Consider the following 17,945-nt stretch of genomic DNA (forward strand, 5'->3'; position numbering starts at 1 on the left):
GGATTTGCATTGTGTGCAATATTTTTAAAACGTTGAAATGACAAATTGATATAAATGAATTAATCATACCAACAAATATGAACATGATATGTAATGTATTATGTGATTGTCAACCCGCCCAACCTGCTCCAGGATGCAAACAATCCAAAACCAGGACAAACACGAATGAGCTGACCAAAACGGAAATGCTGCAAAACCAACCGATAGCAAGTCGCGGTAACCGCGGGCAACGATAACATCCCCCCAAACAGACTGAATTCAAAATATTGATAAAGCGCAGTGCTCTTAACAAAATTTAAAAAAACGGAAGCAAGCCACTATGAGCACGCATACGGGGCTGGCCTATTTGAATTCGTGCATCAAAGTGCCCATAGATCCGTGCAATAATTGCCCAGCGCCCGTCTACAATCGTCCCAAGCTGTGCATGGGCAAAAAGACCAAAGCAAACAGCAAGCAGCAGCAGCAGGATGCAACAGCAGCAGCGACAACCTCAACATGGACTGCCCAAACGGGCATCAGATCGTTGGCCAAATTCTACGACAGCATACCGGGTAATTTAGTTTGGCATATGACCAAAATCGATAAGAAAAATTTTGTAAAATCCAAAGAAAGAAAAAGGATAATAAACTCATAAAAAAATGTCGACCTTAATTTTAGTAAATGGCCTTATTTTTGGCGCCAATGGTTAGTCACCAAATTACACAGAAAGTGTGCAACATTTATTGTTGTAGCTTCCTAAAAGCTACGGTTTGCATGTATAAATTTCTGTTACTGTTGCCAATAAAAAAATATTCTTAAAAAAATGGAAATAATCGCCATAATTTGATTATTGTCGATTTGGGGAAAGCCGTTCTAAATTTTAGAAATATATTTAGAAATTATTTCTAAAGAAAAACTAGAAAAACTTTATATTTTTAGGTCTATATTTTATCCAAAAGTATTTTTAGAAACTTCTTATCAAATTTAAGCTGTTCTTTTATTATTTACTAGACTACTGTGAAGTGAAGCATCTGCACAAGGCGGAATTCTACTCAACGCTGGAAAGCTTGCGCAGCACCAGCCGCGAGCTGCGTGCTCCAACAGTTCCAGTTCCAGTAGCGCCACAGAAGGAACGTTGCCTCAGTGCCTGCAACAGCAGCAGCAGCAGCTGCAACAAATCGAAACAGCGAAACGGCAACGGCAAAGGCAAAGCGAAACTGAAGCTAAAGCAGTCTAGCAGCATATCTACGTTAAAGCTGCCTGATCAGAGAATGCCACCACCTGTGCTGCAGGAGGAGGCGCCACACAGCACCCGCTGCCTGAGTGAGGAGTATGAGAAATGTGTACGGGATTTGAGTCGACTGAAAAGCTTCAAACAGGACTTTGCCTTGGAGGTGGCGGACTTTAAGCGTTCGCTCAAGAGCTTTGAGCAGGAGTTCAAACGCGACAGCGCCGAGCGTCCAAAATCCACCAGCAGTGGCACCCAGACGCACCAGACCCACCACCAACACCAGCCCACCAGCCAGATGCCTGCAACCGGTATGCACACGGCGGTGCGCGCCAAAGTGCGTCACGAAATGTTGCGCAAATGTTTCAGTGTCAATGATTTGAGTGGCGGCAACTGTTTACCCGTCGCATTGCCCGAGAGTGAGCTGCCAAAGCTGCACATTGAATCACCGTCGGTGTCCTCCAATCGCAGCAGTGTCACCGGCTCTGGCTCAAGTCGCCGGCGTCGACGACGCGCTGCCAAAGTGAAAGTTGCAAAGGCGCCGCAGACGACGGAGCAGCCGCTGTTGCACATCTTTGAACTGGAGCCGGTGGCCAAGCGAACGGCTAGCGTATCGCCACAGCATCCAGTGGCAAGACCCAATCTTGCAGCGACACTGCGTGCCGAGGTCTCGCGCCAGAAGGTCAAACAGCTACAGAACAACTGCACCTACCACGATCCAAGACCACAATTTGACTGGGAGGTGCGCAAAACGCCGGCATGGAAATCGCTCTCGCTCAAGTTAGTCCTAGTCTTAGTCCAAAATTGTTAATTGCAACCAAGTCTGTATCCATAGAAGCATCTGTCATTACTATCATCGAAGATAAATCTTCATCGATATATGGATAGATAATCTGTTAGATAAGATTTCAGAATTTTAGATTGAAAAAGCGACATGAATCGAAATTTGCACTATCAAAAACCGCAAATTAATAACTGGGGACGGAAGACCAATCGGAACCCAGATTTATATATTTTGTAGTGTATTCTTTTAAAGTAACATGTTCAGGTTATAATTGTTTACAAGAAATATTACTGAAATGTTCTCGGCATTAATACTTTTTTTTAATTTCAGTGAATCTCACAAAGCGCTGCTCTCAATCCGGCTGGCCACACGCAAGGCGGAGCAGTCGCTGCAGGAGCGTCAATATGATCTGCACATGCAGCTGATGCGGCAGCGTGTCAAATCGGCGCCGTTGCTGCTGGAAGGACCCACGTTCTGGGGGCCGGAGGTGGGCAAGCTGAGTCACAGTTGCCGCAGCGAGGGCATGCGGCATGCTTGCGAGAGCAGCCAGCAGCGCAGCAGCAGGTGCAAGCAGCCAAGGCCAAAGAAGAATGCCGATCCGGATGCCAAATTGCAGCAGCTGCGCAAGATTTATGGTGCCCAACTGAAGCAGCCACCATCCAGTTCGCGGCAATCCAGCTCCAGCTGCCGGCGGCGGCGTCACACGGTGGAACAGACGCCCGAACCGCATGACAGCGGCGACGACCTCTGCAGCGTGGATCGCGCCTTTCTCTAGTAGCCTCTGCCTCCAGTCTGCGACACTTGCAACTTGTTGTAGTCATTGCAAAGTTCAGTTGGAAAGCTCAATCTTCTTTGAGTATATTCATTGAACTTACTAGAGAAGGATATATATATATATATATATATATATATATATGTATATATATATGTATATATCCAGTAACAACAAGTTGCCAGTGTTTAAGCAGCCACATTTAGATAGAAAATGCTATCTAATTCTTAAATGAATTCTTTAATCAAATTTGACCGTCGATACAAATTTTGAATGCAATATTTTGATTTGAATTTTTATAAAATTGTACACATAAATTAAAATAAACATAATACAATTTTTTTTTTTGCATATACATTTTAATACATTTAAAAATTGTATCAATTTAATCTTTTCACATATGAAATAGTTTTCCATGACTGGTCTCCAATTTCTATTGGAATTTGCAAGCCTGTTTTAATTCAAAAATCAGCATTTTATTTTATACAACAATTCCGTCAAAGTCTGCAACGATGGATTTACTTTTTAATTTTTTAAATTGCTTTTTTCTATATTTAATAAATTCATCAATGTTATTTGATGTAAATGAGATAGTTTTCCAGGACAAGCCTCAATCTTCTATTGGAATTTATTCCAAAATCAACATATTGTTTTATACAATTCCTAGATAAGATAATAGATGGATATGTTATCTAATTCTTAAATGAAATTCTTTATCTAATTTTACCGTCATTTCAAAATTTTAGCCCAAAAATATTTAGTTTTGAATATAACAAAATTTGTACACATCAATTAAAAATATATTTAAAATAATTAAAATCGAGATTTTAAAAAGAAATTCAAAATGCAAAAAATCAGTTTTAGAAATAGTGTTCTAACTTCTACTCAAAATTTCCAAGCCAATTTTAATTCAAAAATCATTTTATTTCATTTTATACAACAATTCCCGTAAAGTCTGCAACGCTGGAAAATTTCTTTCTTTCTTCCTCGCTGAGCGGTGCATTTCCAGGACGTTCCAGCAGAGTGGTCAGCATGCCGGCTGCACGCGCCGCAGCAGCCTCTGCAAAGAGGAAAAGTTATTATTTAAGTGGCACAAAACACAAAGAGATGGCAAGCGCACCTTGTGGCACATCTGTGAGAAAGAGGACATGTTGTGGTTGCACCTGCAACGATTCGGCAATCTTTGTGTACGATTCCGACTGTTGTTTGTGGCCAATGTGTGTGTCAAAATGTGCGCTGAGATGTGGTAGCAAATCGCCAGCAATGCTGTGCTGGAAGATGAGCTTCTGGGCGGCAACACTGCCACTGGAGTAGACGGCAATCCGAATTCCATCCTGATGCCACTTTCCAAAGGCACCAGCTACATCCTCATAAACACTGCAAGTGAGAAGAAGAAGAGTTCGAGTTTGAGTTTTATTTTATTCTCATATTTTGTTATTTCATTGCATTTACTGTCCACGCAGCTGTCCGTCTGCATAGCCCTTGGCCCAGATAAGGCCTTGCAGCGTTTTCAGCGGAGTCACCTTCAAATCTCGCTCAATCAGATAACGCACAAAACGGGAGATTGCCTCAGCATCCAATGTGGGCTGTGTGGCCAGATTCGCTGCATATTCCGTGTAATGTGGCAATTGTTGCAGTTCCTTTACAATTAGCTTTGTTTCATCCGTCTGCCATGTTTCCAGCAGATAGTCTTTGGCATTTTCCTTGGCATACGGAAAGAGGACATCGTGCACGAAACTAATCGAAGTTGTGGTGCCCTCGATATCAACTAGCACAACTTCGGTGCTTGATTCAGCTTGTGCCATGCTTTATTTTGTATAAAATAACACTTTCAAAACAAACTGATATGATTTTTAGTGGGAGCCATGTGTTCAAAACAAAAGCACTGATAACATCACAGACTTTAACCGGCTTGCGCAATTATATCGATAGCTATCGGTATTACAACAGCTGCTCTGATTTGGCAACAGTACCCAATACCAGAACCTCCCTTGATTAAAAGTGGGAAATTAAATTGTACTAATTGCAATATTTTCTACAAATATCTATTGTCTCTACCTTTAGATTGTAAGCCATAAATTAAAACATGATTTCTTTGTATCTAAAGAAGTGTTTAATGAAATTTATAACTTCTGTTAAAATAAGTAAAACAGTCGGTTTGGTACATTTGTGCCACATATAATAATCATGATTTCGGGACCTGGCAACGTGTGTTTTGCAGCACTTGTGAATCCCAACCCATGCCATCGACAATCGATAGCACTAGTTCAGTTCGGAACTTTAGCTATCGTCGTGAAAGTGAATTGCATATTATATGTTTTTTTGTTATAAATTTGCATTTGCAAACCATAATTTTATGCTGAAATACGCAAAAGAGCACTCGTTGATCACGTATACCTCTGCCGTGTGTGTGAGTGCATAAATGTGCAAGTGAAGCAAAAGCAATAAAAGCACACGCAGCTGTCGAACAACAACAGCAACAACAACTACGTATTTTATTGTTTATATATATTATTTGTTGGCTTGGCCTACGTGATTGAAATGCATGCAGTCTATATAGTATAGACAGAAAGTCCAATTGTTGAACGAGTGCTGGTGAAATGGGCCTGAATGCAAAAATTGGCCAATTTGCCGCTTGAAAATATTTCAGATAAGTTACGTTGCCAGAGGTTCGCAGAGGGCTGGCGTTGCCAATATGTTGTAGAAGAGCGGACGCGACAAGGATATGCAGAAGAAGCCACCATCGATGCCAGCACGTTGTGCCATCTGTGGCACATGCGAGCAACTGTTGCGCTGCGCCAAATGCAAAAGCATCTATTATTGCTCCTCGGAGCATCAGCACATCGATTGGCCCAATCATCGCCACGACTGTCGTCTGTTGGCGCGCCAAAAGAACCAGAGCCACAACAACAATAGCAACAATAAAATGCAACAGCTGCAACAGGCGGTGGCAGCCACAACGCTGGATGTGAGTGGTGCCAATTGTTCTACGGCACAAATGATGACGACAGCGGAACAGACTCAATCCTGGCCCAACGATCTAGACGAACTGTTGTTCGACTTATTGGCGCAGCCTCAAATGCCATCGCCGCACACAGCGCAATCTGGCGACGTTAATCAACACCAAAATTCGCAACATAATCATAATCACCAACACCAGCACAATGGTGAGAAGAGTTCCAGCTATCAGATTGGTCTAACGGATGCCAGCTTTATGGGCAGCGGCAGGTGAGTTTTTCTTGCAGTGTTGCACAACTGCTAACCATATTCCAGTATGGAAGTTGTTCGATCAGCTCAGCTGCTGCTGCTGTTGTTATTGCTGCTTCTTCTTTTTTAGCCAATTGAAATAAATAGAAAAGCTCTTAACTCAAATACTGGCTGTTACTTATAGTTAACGTCCAAATCACATGTATTAAATTTTGGTCGATACACAAAAAGTGCGAGCCGAAATACAATAAAAGAATTTGAACTCAGTTGGTCTTAAAAATGTTGGCGATTTTGGCCAGCTCCAGCAAGGAAGGTGGATGCTTGGCATACTCCATGGTTTCCATGTTGATGAACTGATGCTGTTGTGGCCGCTGTCCCAGCGCCGCCGCAAGCTGTGTGGATCTCCTTTTGTATGCATTGCATTTGTCCAACACACGCTCAATTTCAGCCAAAGCATCGTTTCCTGGTTGTCGTTGGTCCGCCTCCATCTGGTGGATGGGATTGATGCGATCCCATTGGGGCCGTTGTTGCCTCATATTTGCACTTGCGGCATAAATGGTTGCCACCGCAACGCCAGCGCCCTCAATCATGGCCAGCACCAAACCACCGACCAATGCCCCATTTGCCATCGCTCTAAGTCCGTTGCGTGCGGCAAGAATGCCACCAGTGGTGGCGCCACTAACAATCGAATTCCACGAATCCTCACGCTGACGATAGTGCACCATGGTGCAATCCACTGTGCTGAAGGTGGCGCCCCACACAGCAAAGCTGCCGGCAATGGCCGGTGTCTTCATCTTGACGGCATCCAAACCGCCGTAAAGGCTGCGCCAGACACCCGTTGGAGCATTTCGAAATCCCTGCGCATACTGAAACATGGAGCCACCGATGCAGCCCATCATGAAAGCACAGCCGCAATCCTCCACAATCCGTACAGGACACGGCTGACGCGTATACTCAACCATAGTTGTCGATTTATCTACCTATTTATCTAAATCTATTTTGATAGACTAGCCAAAATTTGTCTGTCTGTGTATCTGTGTGAGGATGGATAGATTCAATGTGGATGGTTTCAATGTGTGTATTCGATATTTTGCTCGAAATTTTTGGTTATTTTACTTAGTTTTTGACTATACTACAGAAAATATGGGTGTGTTTAATTGTGATACAGATTATTCGAAACAAACCTGATTCTCAATCAATCTGCAAACGTTTCTCAAATAACACTTTTTTTATTTAACGCAACTAGTTAGTTGCTAAAAAATCACTAAAAAATAAAAAATATATATTTATTATTTATAAACTTTCATAACTGACATAGTCAATATTTTGTATTTACCAAACTAATATAATTAATTTTTACATTTAAAGCTACTTAAAATCTGTGTATAAAGTAATTAATGGATTAATATTATCATAAGTGGAACAATTAAATATCGCGCCTGTCCCCTATCATCTCAATATTTGCTCTTCCAAGCAGGTCAATGCTGGAACCACTCCAAGGCAGATTTAAAATCAGTTTCAGAACCTTTTTTTGTCGATGGACAATCGGGGATAATCCTATTAATAATGGGATATAAAAGGGGAGATATCTGATCGATTTGTTTCTAGTGAAGTAGATAACTCGGGTTATGTGCGTGGATTGTATTTTCCATTAATGGAAGTAATATAGTTCTTAAATCTTCATTCACTGCGAACTGTAGAACGGTTAAAGTTAGCTGCAATAAATGACAATTAATTTTATTTGCCTTAATGATATCGAATAATATCTTACAGCTCATTCTTAGTTTTATTATTGTTTCTAAAGTTGCATATATGACATAGTAAATATTTTATATTAATTAAATCATTTTGTTTGCCTTCAACTTTTTTCATTTTCATTCGATGCGAATTGTAGAACGGACAAAGTTATATTCTGATTAAGATTTACTGCAATAAATGAAACACACACACGCGTAAATACGCAGTGAAACCAACGCCCTGGCGAAGATTACGCACCAATACATGTGTGCAAAGATACACATGTTTGCATGCATAGGTGGCGCTTATTAGCGATAAGCTTTACGTGCTTAGATCTCAGGCCCATTTCGCTAATTTGCTCTCATTGCTTTTTTTTTGTCATAAAAACAAATATGTGCCCTGAGATTAGATTTGGTGTGTGCAGTTTTCATGTACGTTATACGTCGCAACGTCCCAAAATGTTTACTTTTCTTGCCGCCGCTACGTGCAGCGTCATTTAATGCACATCGTTACAAAACCAATGCCTATTTGCACGTACACGTCCAAGTATATTATATATATAATATATATATATATATTGTAATATATGTATGTGTGTATGTGATTAGTTAACACCTCTCGCAAATGTGCAGTCTACGACGCCACTGACTTTGTCATTATTCTGTTGCGCAGTTGGCCGAATTGTTTTTATATATTTTATTTTTACAACCTGTATTAAAAGATATAAAAGCACACTCACAGGCAGATAGTTGGTGAAATTCTGCTCGCAATTGTTGCGATGACTTCAGTGTCACTCTCATTGATTCATCGATCTGCTTATCGTTTTGATACCCTTGCATTGCAGAATATTTTAATTGTATGCAAAGCTTGTAACAGTAATAATAATCAACCATTGTTTTCTTAGTTTTAAATTTACCTTGATTAAATATAGAATATAGAAATATAGATGTGATGGATATAATAAATAATAATATAAAATTTATAATGAAATTTGAATGTAAACTGGTAAGCTGCAGGGTATTTAATGTACGGTGTGCCTGTTTTTGTTTATTTTATTTTACGTTGTGTGGTCCCCGTTATTCTTACACTTGGGTGGCCTAACTCTCTCTCTCTTTCTCTCACTCTCACTCTCATAGTCGATCTCTCTCTCTCTCTCTCTCGTTGTCTTAATTGTATTTTGCGTACGTGCCGCGCGTACCCAAGTCATTTATAGGTTTTTATTTTGATTCCGCTTATCATTATTAGCGAGTTTGCACCGTGATTTCCTATGGGCCACTTCTTAGGATCGGATGGGATCGGATTGAATTTGTTGTTCTTTATCAAACAATTAGCAATGGCGGCATGTCGTATGACTTCATTTTGTTAAATTCCCCGCCCCATAGAATTATGCACAACCTGTGAGTAGTGTTTTAAAGTGTGTGTCATTTCTTGTCGCTTGTAAAACAAGTTTTCGAGTGTAAATAAAGCGTACAAAAAAGAATTAGCAAGTGTTGGTCAAATTAATTTGAGGTGAGAAAGGTGAACGATGAACGAGTGACATTTGCAAAAACCAGTTACAACTCTGTCTGGCAAAAACAAAAGCAAACTGTTGCTTGAGCCAATGATTGACTTACAGCTGATACAATTTTCAACCCCACAAATTGCCACACACACACACGCATACCAACATGCACACATATAAGAAGTTTCAGCTACGTCTGGCAACGCACGTCACAAGGTCGCCGCTCGGTGCGTATGCGCCGCTCTCGACAGCATCGACTCTATATACTAGGGATGAGCAGAATGTGGTGATTATCATATTGCTGTGACTCACACGATTATTCAATTGCAAAGATATTTTATTGCCTTATCTTTAATCTCGCGACGTTATAAATAATATTTTTTCTAAGAAAAAAAATACTTGCGATATGGTATAACCGCGTTTTATTACTGCGATAGTGACTGTGACTTCGAGTCGTGACTGCAATTGAATAGGTGACATCTCTGTCGCGTGGTGCACGTGCCCTGCTCGCTGACTCCGCACGTAACATACGAAAGTCAAAGGGCCCGCAATCGATCAAAATAAACGACTTGCATATGTATGTCTGTATATATGTGTGTGTCTATATATATACATTTGCTGCTGGGTCTCTTATTAAAATCGAATTTCGCGTTGGGAGCGACTTTGAACTGGGCCATTGACCCAATTTTATTGGAGTCTCAAACGTAGTATTCTTCTACTTAATACGGTCGTATATTCATAAGTATCTATATACATACATACATACACACACCAACTTATGTATGTATTTACAGCTGTTTCTTCTTTGTTTCATCTCGTTTTTTCTAATATCATTTAATACGATTCTCTCTCATTCGTTCATTCATCGCTCCATCTCTTTTAGACGCATCGCATTGATTTTCACGCATTCGCGTCCATGTTATGTGAGTGTGTTACTTTTTTCTCTGTGCGATGGTCTACGTGAGTGCGAGCTCGTTCATTGTGTAAGTGCTCTGCGGTTGCTTACTCGCTCTCTGTGTATGTGTGTTTGTGTTTATTTTAGCTTGTGGACGAGACCACCGCTGCAAGCAAGTTGAAGGGCATGCGGAAACGCGACGTTCTCATTAAGCAAAAAAATAACGAAAAATACGCCCCAATTGTTGGGGTGGCAAAGCCCAATATAATCTGCTTCGCTTGTCGATTATATATGTGTATGTAAATACGGTAAATGTGGCGCTTACAAAGTAGTGTGCCTGATGCCCGGGCCCCTAAATCAAACACACACACACACACACTTACGCCTGCGTCACATATACATTTGATAATCTCCCACGACTGCGATCGAGTACGTTGTCGCTGGTGCTTGTTGTGCTGCCGTCACCGCATTCGTGAACGCGCATTCAACGCGAACGGTTTGCGCTCTTCAACAATTATTTGTTTGTTTCGTGCGACAAGACACGAATGTGAATAACAATACCAAAACAAACAGCTGGCAATTACAAGTGCAATAAAAGGAAAACAAACAGCTGCTGTTGTATTCGTTTTCCAACACTGTTTCGCCGTCATACCGCTATAATACTATATAATAGCCGGTTATGTGCTAGTTGTCTGCTTCTCTCTAATTCTCTTTCAAACGGGAAAACAGCATAAAAGCTGGCAGGCATTTAATAACTTTCATCAGTTGTGCGTGAATTGTTTATGGAGTCGGTTCTAATTTGCAAACTGAAAAAACAAAAGTATTTTCTCTTACAAACCAAATAACTGCATAGAACAATAACAAACAATTATTTATATTAAAAAAAGTTTAACTGAAACAACGCAAAATGATTACCTCAACAACAACGGATTATCCTAATTTCTTTAAACACTCTGCGCATCCTGCCAATGCTGAACAATATTTTCGCGAAATTTTGGATAAACGGTAATTTAATTGCGCTTTAACAAAAAAAAAATTTAATCTTTTTTTTAGCGAAAAAAAACGAAACCAGTTTGTAATTATAATATGCGACATTTGCAACAAAAATTTTTGAAAACCTTAAAGCCATGTTCGATTTCTATGAATTTAAAACTATGAAGAGATTAGCAAATCAAGTTTTTGCGAAAGCGTAAAAGATGATAATTAGCATGAAAATTCTGATGAATAAAAATATTTGCACATTTTTCGGCTTCTTCCTATTTATCCAGAATTAGCGAATTTTAAACAGCTCTTCTCTTTTCAACTCATTCTCTTCATACAGCTGGGGTATGTGTGTGTGTGTAAGAGAGAAAGAGAGAGAGAGAGAGTGTGTGTCTTTGTTTTGTGTGGTTTTTGGACTACGTGACTGAAACATGTCGCCTCGTACTGGGAATAATTTTATAGTCTTGTGCAACTCATAAAAAAGTCGTAAAATTTTTGAAATTCATAATAAATAACAAACTGTGAGCAGTAAAATATTTGCATTTTGATTTGTTTGCGATATAAATAAATAGATTAGCAATTGAGTGCAAATCCCGCCCTAAGGCAGGGTGACCTATGAGGGAGCAAGACAATATGTAAAATTCAACTAAACTTGATTTCTTTTCTCATTCCCCTCACAGTGAAATACGCTATGAGGATCTGTGTCGCAATATCATCAGCGACATGAATCAATATGGACTCTCTGTGGTCGACGATTTCCTCGGCCTGGACAAGGGCCTGAAGATCCTGAACGAGGTGCGTAGCATGTACAATGCGGGCGCATTTCATGATGGCCAGCTGGTGCACAATATGCGAACCACCACCGATACCCAACCGTCGGCGGTGCGCGGCGATAACAACATTCGTGGCGATAAAATCAAATGGGTTGGCGGTAATGAGCCCGGCTGCGCCAATGTCTGGTATCTGACCAATCAGGTGAGCCACTTATCATCAAGCACCACAATTCCAATCAACCAACTCATAAACCTACTTTTAGATTGATTCTGTGGTTTATCGTGTGAACACCATGAAGGATAATGGCATTCTGGGCAACTACCACATCAGAGAGCGAACGAGAGTAAGCACCCACAATATCCGCTCTTCTTTCATTTGAGCGAACACAAACAAGAATATGTCTAGGCTAGACTCTTGGATATAAGAACATTTCTTACATCGATCCATAAAATTAGGAAAAAATTTAAAATGAGGCTGTGCCGCAGACAAAACAGATAGAAGAAAGCAGAAAGTGTATATATATTCTTGAACATCATCAAAAATGTAGTTGGCTTAGCCATGCTCGTCTGTTCATGTATATGAAGACAAGTTCTTATAAGAAACAGATTTTGTTAAACAAAACCTAGTTTCATATTGAACAAAATAATAGTAGTCGCTTTTATGTAGCAAAAGTCGCGGTTCAGTAATCTAATTTTCTTTTACTTTTCATCCATTTGAAAATAGAATAAATGATTCCTCTATAAAGCTGGAATCATTATTGTAATCAAGCCATTGTAAAAATCGAAGAAATTTGTTAAATATTATTAGTAATATTTTTGGAGTTTCTAAGTTTCTATATTTTTCAAATAACTGTATTGATGGCCAATCTTTGAAAGAAATTATTCAAAACTTCATTGTTAATATTTGCGAGATTTAAATTAATTGAATTATTTTGTCTATAGGCAATGGTTGCTTGTTATCCGGGGTCTGGCACACACTACGTCATGCACGTGGACAATCCCAACAAGGATGGACGCGTTATTACAGCCATATACTACCTGAACCTTAATTGGGATGCCAGGGAAAGCGGCGGCATATTGAGGTAAGTTTTCCTTTGTGAAATTTGTCGCATATAAAACGAGATACCCCGACTCTAACCACATCCACAATTATTCTTGATATAAGTTTGGGAAGCTTCCGGAATCAGTCCACTAAAAGGGAATATGAATTATTGTTTATAGTAGTTGCTATTTTGAAGCATATCTTGAGAATGATTTTGGGGTCGAGGATAGTGTTTTTTCAAACGAAAATACTTTTAAAAAAAATGACTAAAACATATATATAAATGATTCAAAAGCGTGTCAAAAGAGTACATTAATATACATATTCCTATGTATATACAATGTAGCGCATAGAAGCCATCGTCTTCGAATTGGGTTCATTTCCAGATTTCTAATTTGTTTTTGAAATTTGTGTCTGTTGGGAGTGTTTATAAAGCTTTGATGATTGAAAATTTTTAAAGTGAGCAGCTAAAAGCGAAAAATTCAAATCAGATTTCATTCAAATGTTTTATTCATGTTTGGAGTAAATTAATCAATCTGTCGTCTTTCAATATATATAGAATTCGACCCACGCCTGGCACAACTGTTGCGGATATTGAGCCGAAGTTTGATCGCCTGATATTCTTCTGGTCGGACATACGAAATCCTCACGAGGTGCAGCCGGCGCATCGGACACGCTACGCGATTACCGTTTGGTATTTCGATGCCAAGGAGCGCGAGGAGGCGCTCATTCGGGCCAAACTGGAAAATAGCAATGCGAATGCTTTGGCGCAGCTCGCCGAACCCGACTCTACCACAACTAGCACACCCGCCTCACCAACAACAACAACAACAACAGGAGCAGCAGCATCATCTTCATCAGCAGCAACATCCAGCTCCTCATCCTCATCCTCAGCGTTTACGCCCGCCAGCATGACAACGGGCACAGCAGCAGCGGCACTCAATGCGAATGTGGCAAGCTGTTCCTGTGCCGCCAGCAATGAGATTTGCACGTAGCCCGATCTGGCTACAAAACCATGTATATATACCGTCTATCTATATATATATATCTTATCCAAACACACACACATTGTAAAAAGCTAGTTAAACATAACAAGTACTATTTATATCTAATTCTTAAGTTATGAAAATGAAAAAACTGTATGTGTAGTATAGTCTCAGCGTGATGATTTTGCTGCACGAGTCTAAACTATTTTACAAACATGTGAATCAAAGCTCCTTTAGTCATTTAATACCTAATCTAGTTGTTAGCCCGTAAATCGTATTTTTAGTTATTTTTGCATTAATCTGACCCACGTAGCTAACGGCCTTATCAGCGTCATGTAGATTGTTTCTTTTCTTCTACGATTTCTTCTGCAAAAACTGTTTTAACTTGCGTAGGTTTGCCAAAGTATTATAGCTAAAGCGCAGCTTCCATCGAAGCCAAAATATCAAACATTTATTTGCTATCTCAAAAATTTTGTAAAAACCACTACGAAAACTGTTTATTTGGTTGTTTTGCATTTGTCCACAAAACTTGTTCAACTCTCACATAGTTAGAGATTTTAGCGCAAACAACAAAAATACGATATCTGAAGAAATAAATAAACATATTATCAAAAATCTCTTGTTTATAGGCAACATATATGCTGTGTTTGTACGCCAGCCAATTGCACATAATATCGAATAAACTAATCACAAAAATGCATCAAATAAAATGTTAATTAGAATAAATACAACAAATCATTAATAAATATTTTTTTTAGTCAATTGTGAATTAGGCAATCAATTATACACTTCAATTATTTGCAATATTTTCGTAATTATCTAAAATGATGGCGTATAAGCGAAGTAATGTAAAGCACACCAACAAACAAACAAACAATTATATCAATTATGTGTTTGAATGCATATATGTATCTATTTTTTTAATTAAATGAAAAACTCAGCAAATGACCAAAAAAATTCCCAAAATTGAAGTTTTGAATGTGATTTCAGCGTAACACAGTAAGTATGATTCTTAAAAGACGTCAAATCGACTAAAAACTGTCTTTTTGCCTTGCTTGCAAACAATTTGTTTCTATAATTATCAATTACACTTTGAAACAAGTACAAATATTGAATATAGTAAAAATGATCATTTTTAAATTATTCGTAGTCTTGTCATATTCCTAAAATTATAGTGAAAAACCCGGCGAAGTGCGGCTTTTGTTCCTCTTATGAAGTCTTAAAATCGTCTGGATTTGCTCTTCGCCAAGGTACTGGTGTCATTACAACTTATTATGACCAACCAGCCATGTACTTAATCATGTGTGTTGCTTTTCCAATTATATTTTTTGCATTTCTTGACCTTTCGATGTGTCCTTTGTGTAACTTTTCATAGTTTCGTGACTATTTAACATCTTAATAATTCATATTTTAGGAATGTTGATTGATTGATTTGATTGATTCAAGTAAAACAACGTCATTTGATATTTGAATATACACTTTATTTTTCAGAAAAGTTGCTCATCTTTGTAATGACTTTACATTTACATACAGTATATATGTGGTATAGTATGGTATATATACCATAATATATATGTATATATATATATATATATATATATATATATATATATATATTATGCATATATTTATATATGTATAAGTACATATTCGTTCTTGTGTGTTTGTGATTCGGTTTTTGTTTTTCATCGCACATGACTTTTATATTCGCTTTAACTATATGTATTATCATCTATTCATTTGGATGTTCAACTGAAGTATTTATGCATTTTAAACAAACGAACAAACAAGCAAACGAGCAATCCACTCAATTTCAATTAATTAGTTCATTTTAACATTTACATTAAACATTTCTTTTGTTTTTTTATTTTATTTTTTATTGCATTTCTTGCAGCTTTTTTTGTATGTACATATCATCGATTTTTTTCCAAAAATATTTGCATGTATGTTTGGGTATGTGTGTGTGTGTGTGTGTGCATATATTGTATATATCTCATATACTCGTATATAGTATGTACACGACCGATCTAATTGCCATACCTACATATAAGCATGAATGTACTCTTCACTATATCTATTAACAAGTTGTTTTCTCTATTTATTCCCATTTCCTGCGATTTGTCGGTGGAAAAATAAAACTTTGTCGCTCAAACTTTAGATACTACATATGCATATGCCAATTTATATATATATATATATATATATATGCGTGTGTGTGTGTGTATCTATGTGTTAATGGAACGCTCTCTTCTAGTATCACCTGTTCTATATACTGTTAGTTTACTTTTCACTTACACTGTTTTAGTTTTGGAAATTTTTTACATTTTGTTTGGAGGGTGGAAAGTTGTTTCTTCAAAAGTTTTCATACCTTTGCCATTTCTATTCTATCGTTAAGTTGCAAGTAGATATCTGAGATATTTCTGCTTATATTATACTGTTATTATAGCCTTTTCTATACATTTTTTTTGGAGGGTAGAAAGTTGTTTCTTGAAAAGTTTTCATATCTTGGCAAATTCTATTCTCTGGAAAAGTTCTGAATTTTTAGTTGTACATTAAAAGTAGAAGTTTGAGCTATTTATGTTGCTTGGTTTTTGGTTTTGGCTTATTTATATGCACAATTATTTTATTTGAATTTGAGGTTAGGTCATATTGCAAGCTGGAGAATTAAGCCGGGAAATGCGACACATTTACAGCTGCCAATGTTATTTCTGCTTCTCTCTAGCTCTTTATCTCTCTCTCTCTCTCTCCCTCTCTCTCTCTCAACAAAATAGAAATACGTTTAATGTATTAATATAATTTTTAATAATTTCACTTCTCATATATGTATATATATATTTAACGGCTTAACTTTTGTGCAGTTGGTTTTGGTTTGGATTTTTGATTTTTCCGTGCACATCTACAATTATACGCAACTACGCAACACTGGTTTTCTGTGTGTGTTATTTTCACAACTACTACTGAAATGCAGACACCGACAGGTAGCTAGAAAAAAACCCGTTAAGATAAAGCCACATGAATTGCATACTATTTAACTGGCCTTTTTGTTTATACTTGATATATAATATATATGTATATACATGCTTTAGCTTGTCGTGTTTTCTCTTAAGCAAAACAAAACCTAATGGATATAAATACATATACATATATATATACCTTTAATTGCAACAATAAAATGTGCGTTTGTTTGCTGATCAGTTTTCACTTGGTATATGCAATCTACAGTCTACAAGTTAATTGACAGAAGTTACAATTCAAAAATATTTTCTTTGTTTTCTTTTCTTTTTGTTTTTGTTTTTTGCTTTCTTTTTTGCATTGTTTGATCGCACAACAAAAGGGCTACGAATTCAACAACAAGTAGGACTACCAAATTACATATTAATCATATTACAATTTATCAATTTTCACTTGTATTTTATATGTGTGTAGTGTGTCAGTGTATGTGGGTGTGTGTGCGTGTGTGTGTGAAGACATAATTGACGCCCAAATCAGTTGAAAAAATCTGCGAGGCTCTCTTTCGAAATTGAATGCTTGTTTTCTAGGTCTCCAAATGTATGTATTTTTGAATGATCAAGTTTTTATATAGTTTATTTAGTTGTAGGATTTATTTATTTTTTTATTCATATTTGTAGTAAACGCATTTTGGTCTCAAGATTTTATGCATGAATTATAGCGCATTGTTTGGAGTTGAAGCTAAAGTTTTTTGTTTGACTGAAATGTTTGCTTACTTGATGCTCTGTAGTCAAGCCAACATCCTGAAAGGGGAGCGAGGGGGCGGGCGGGTGTGTGTGTGTGGGTATCTTAAAAAGAGTCTTCCGATTTCACAAATACAAATCTAATTTCAATTTTTGATTAATTCAATATTCATTGATTTGGTTTGTGTGTTTAAAGCTCACAAAACTCATGCGTTTGTTTTGTATTGTTTTTTTTAGGGATTATGTTTTGATATTATTTGTATAGTACATAATATCAGATAGGGATAGGTATGCATATATCTTATACACAGCTACACAAAAATTGTTTTGTCAACGATTTTAAATAACATCTATAAAAAACCAACACT

The 17,945-nt window shown here is 37.8% G+C and overlaps 4 protein-coding genes across 6 annotated transcripts; 2 read left to right on the forward strand and 2 right to left on the reverse strand.

Moving 5' to 3' along the window:
* The first annotated feature begins 42 nt into the window (after positions 1-42).
* On the forward strand, positions 43-2,853 carry LOC6567745. The gene is made up of 3 exons (XM_001994012.2): positions 43-551; positions 991-1,987; positions 2,322-2,853. Exons 1-3 carry the CDS (start codon positions 320-322, stop codon positions 2,764-2,766), a joined length of 1,674 nt encoding a protein of 557 aa, XP_001994048.1. The 5' UTR covers positions 43-319; the 3' UTR covers positions 2,767-2,853.
* An 813-nt stretch (positions 2,854-3,666) lies between these two features.
* Positions 3,667-4,645, reverse strand: LOC6567744 (enolase-phosphatase E1). The gene is made up of 3 exons (XM_001994011.3): positions 4,216-4,645; positions 3,884-4,140; positions 3,667-3,823 (listed from the first exon to the last, which is right to left on the reverse strand). Exons 1-3 carry the CDS (start codon positions 4,566-4,568, stop codon positions 3,696-3,698), a joined length of 738 nt encoding a protein of 245 aa, XP_001994047.1. The 5' UTR covers positions 4,569-4,645; the 3' UTR covers positions 3,667-3,695.
* A 371-nt stretch (positions 4,646-5,016) lies between these two features.
* Positions 5,017-14,613, forward strand: LOC6567742 (egl nine homolog 1). 3 transcript variants are annotated; one of them, XM_032739782.2, is made up of 5 exons: positions 5,017-5,991; positions 11,765-12,059; positions 12,121-12,201; positions 12,800-12,939; positions 13,459-14,613. In XM_032739782.2, the coding sequence occupies exons 1-5, from the start codon at positions 5,489-5,491 to the stop codon at positions 13,892-13,894; spliced, it is 1,455 nt and encodes a 484-aa protein (XP_032595673.1). In that variant the 5' UTR covers positions 5,017-5,488; the 3' UTR covers positions 13,895-14,613. The 3 variants fall into 3 exon arrangements, with proteins under 3 accessions (XP_032595673.1, XP_032595675.1, XP_032595674.1); XM_032739784.2 differs by lacking the exon at positions 5,017-5,991 and adding an exon at positions 8,959-9,104; XM_032739783.2 differs by lacking the exon at positions 5,017-5,991 and adding an exon at positions 10,575-11,108.
* LOC6567743 (probable mitochondrial import inner membrane translocase subunit Tim17 3) lies at positions 6,126-7,138 on the reverse strand. Its single transcript, XM_001994010.2, has one exon. The coding sequence runs from the start codon at positions 6,930-6,932 to the stop codon at positions 6,234-6,236; it is 699 nt and encodes a 232-aa protein (XP_001994046.1). The 5' UTR covers positions 6,933-7,138; the 3' UTR covers positions 6,126-6,233.
* Positions 14,614-17,945: the final 3,332 nt, after the last annotated feature.

Source organism: Drosophila grimshawi, unplaced genomic scaffold (assembly GCF_018153295.1).
Source record: "Drosophila grimshawi isolate 15287-2541.00 unplaced genomic scaffold, ASM1815329v1 contig_311, whole genome shotgun sequence".
Taxonomy (NCBI): domain Eukaryota; kingdom Metazoa; phylum Arthropoda; class Insecta; order Diptera; family Drosophilidae; genus Drosophila; species Drosophila grimshawi.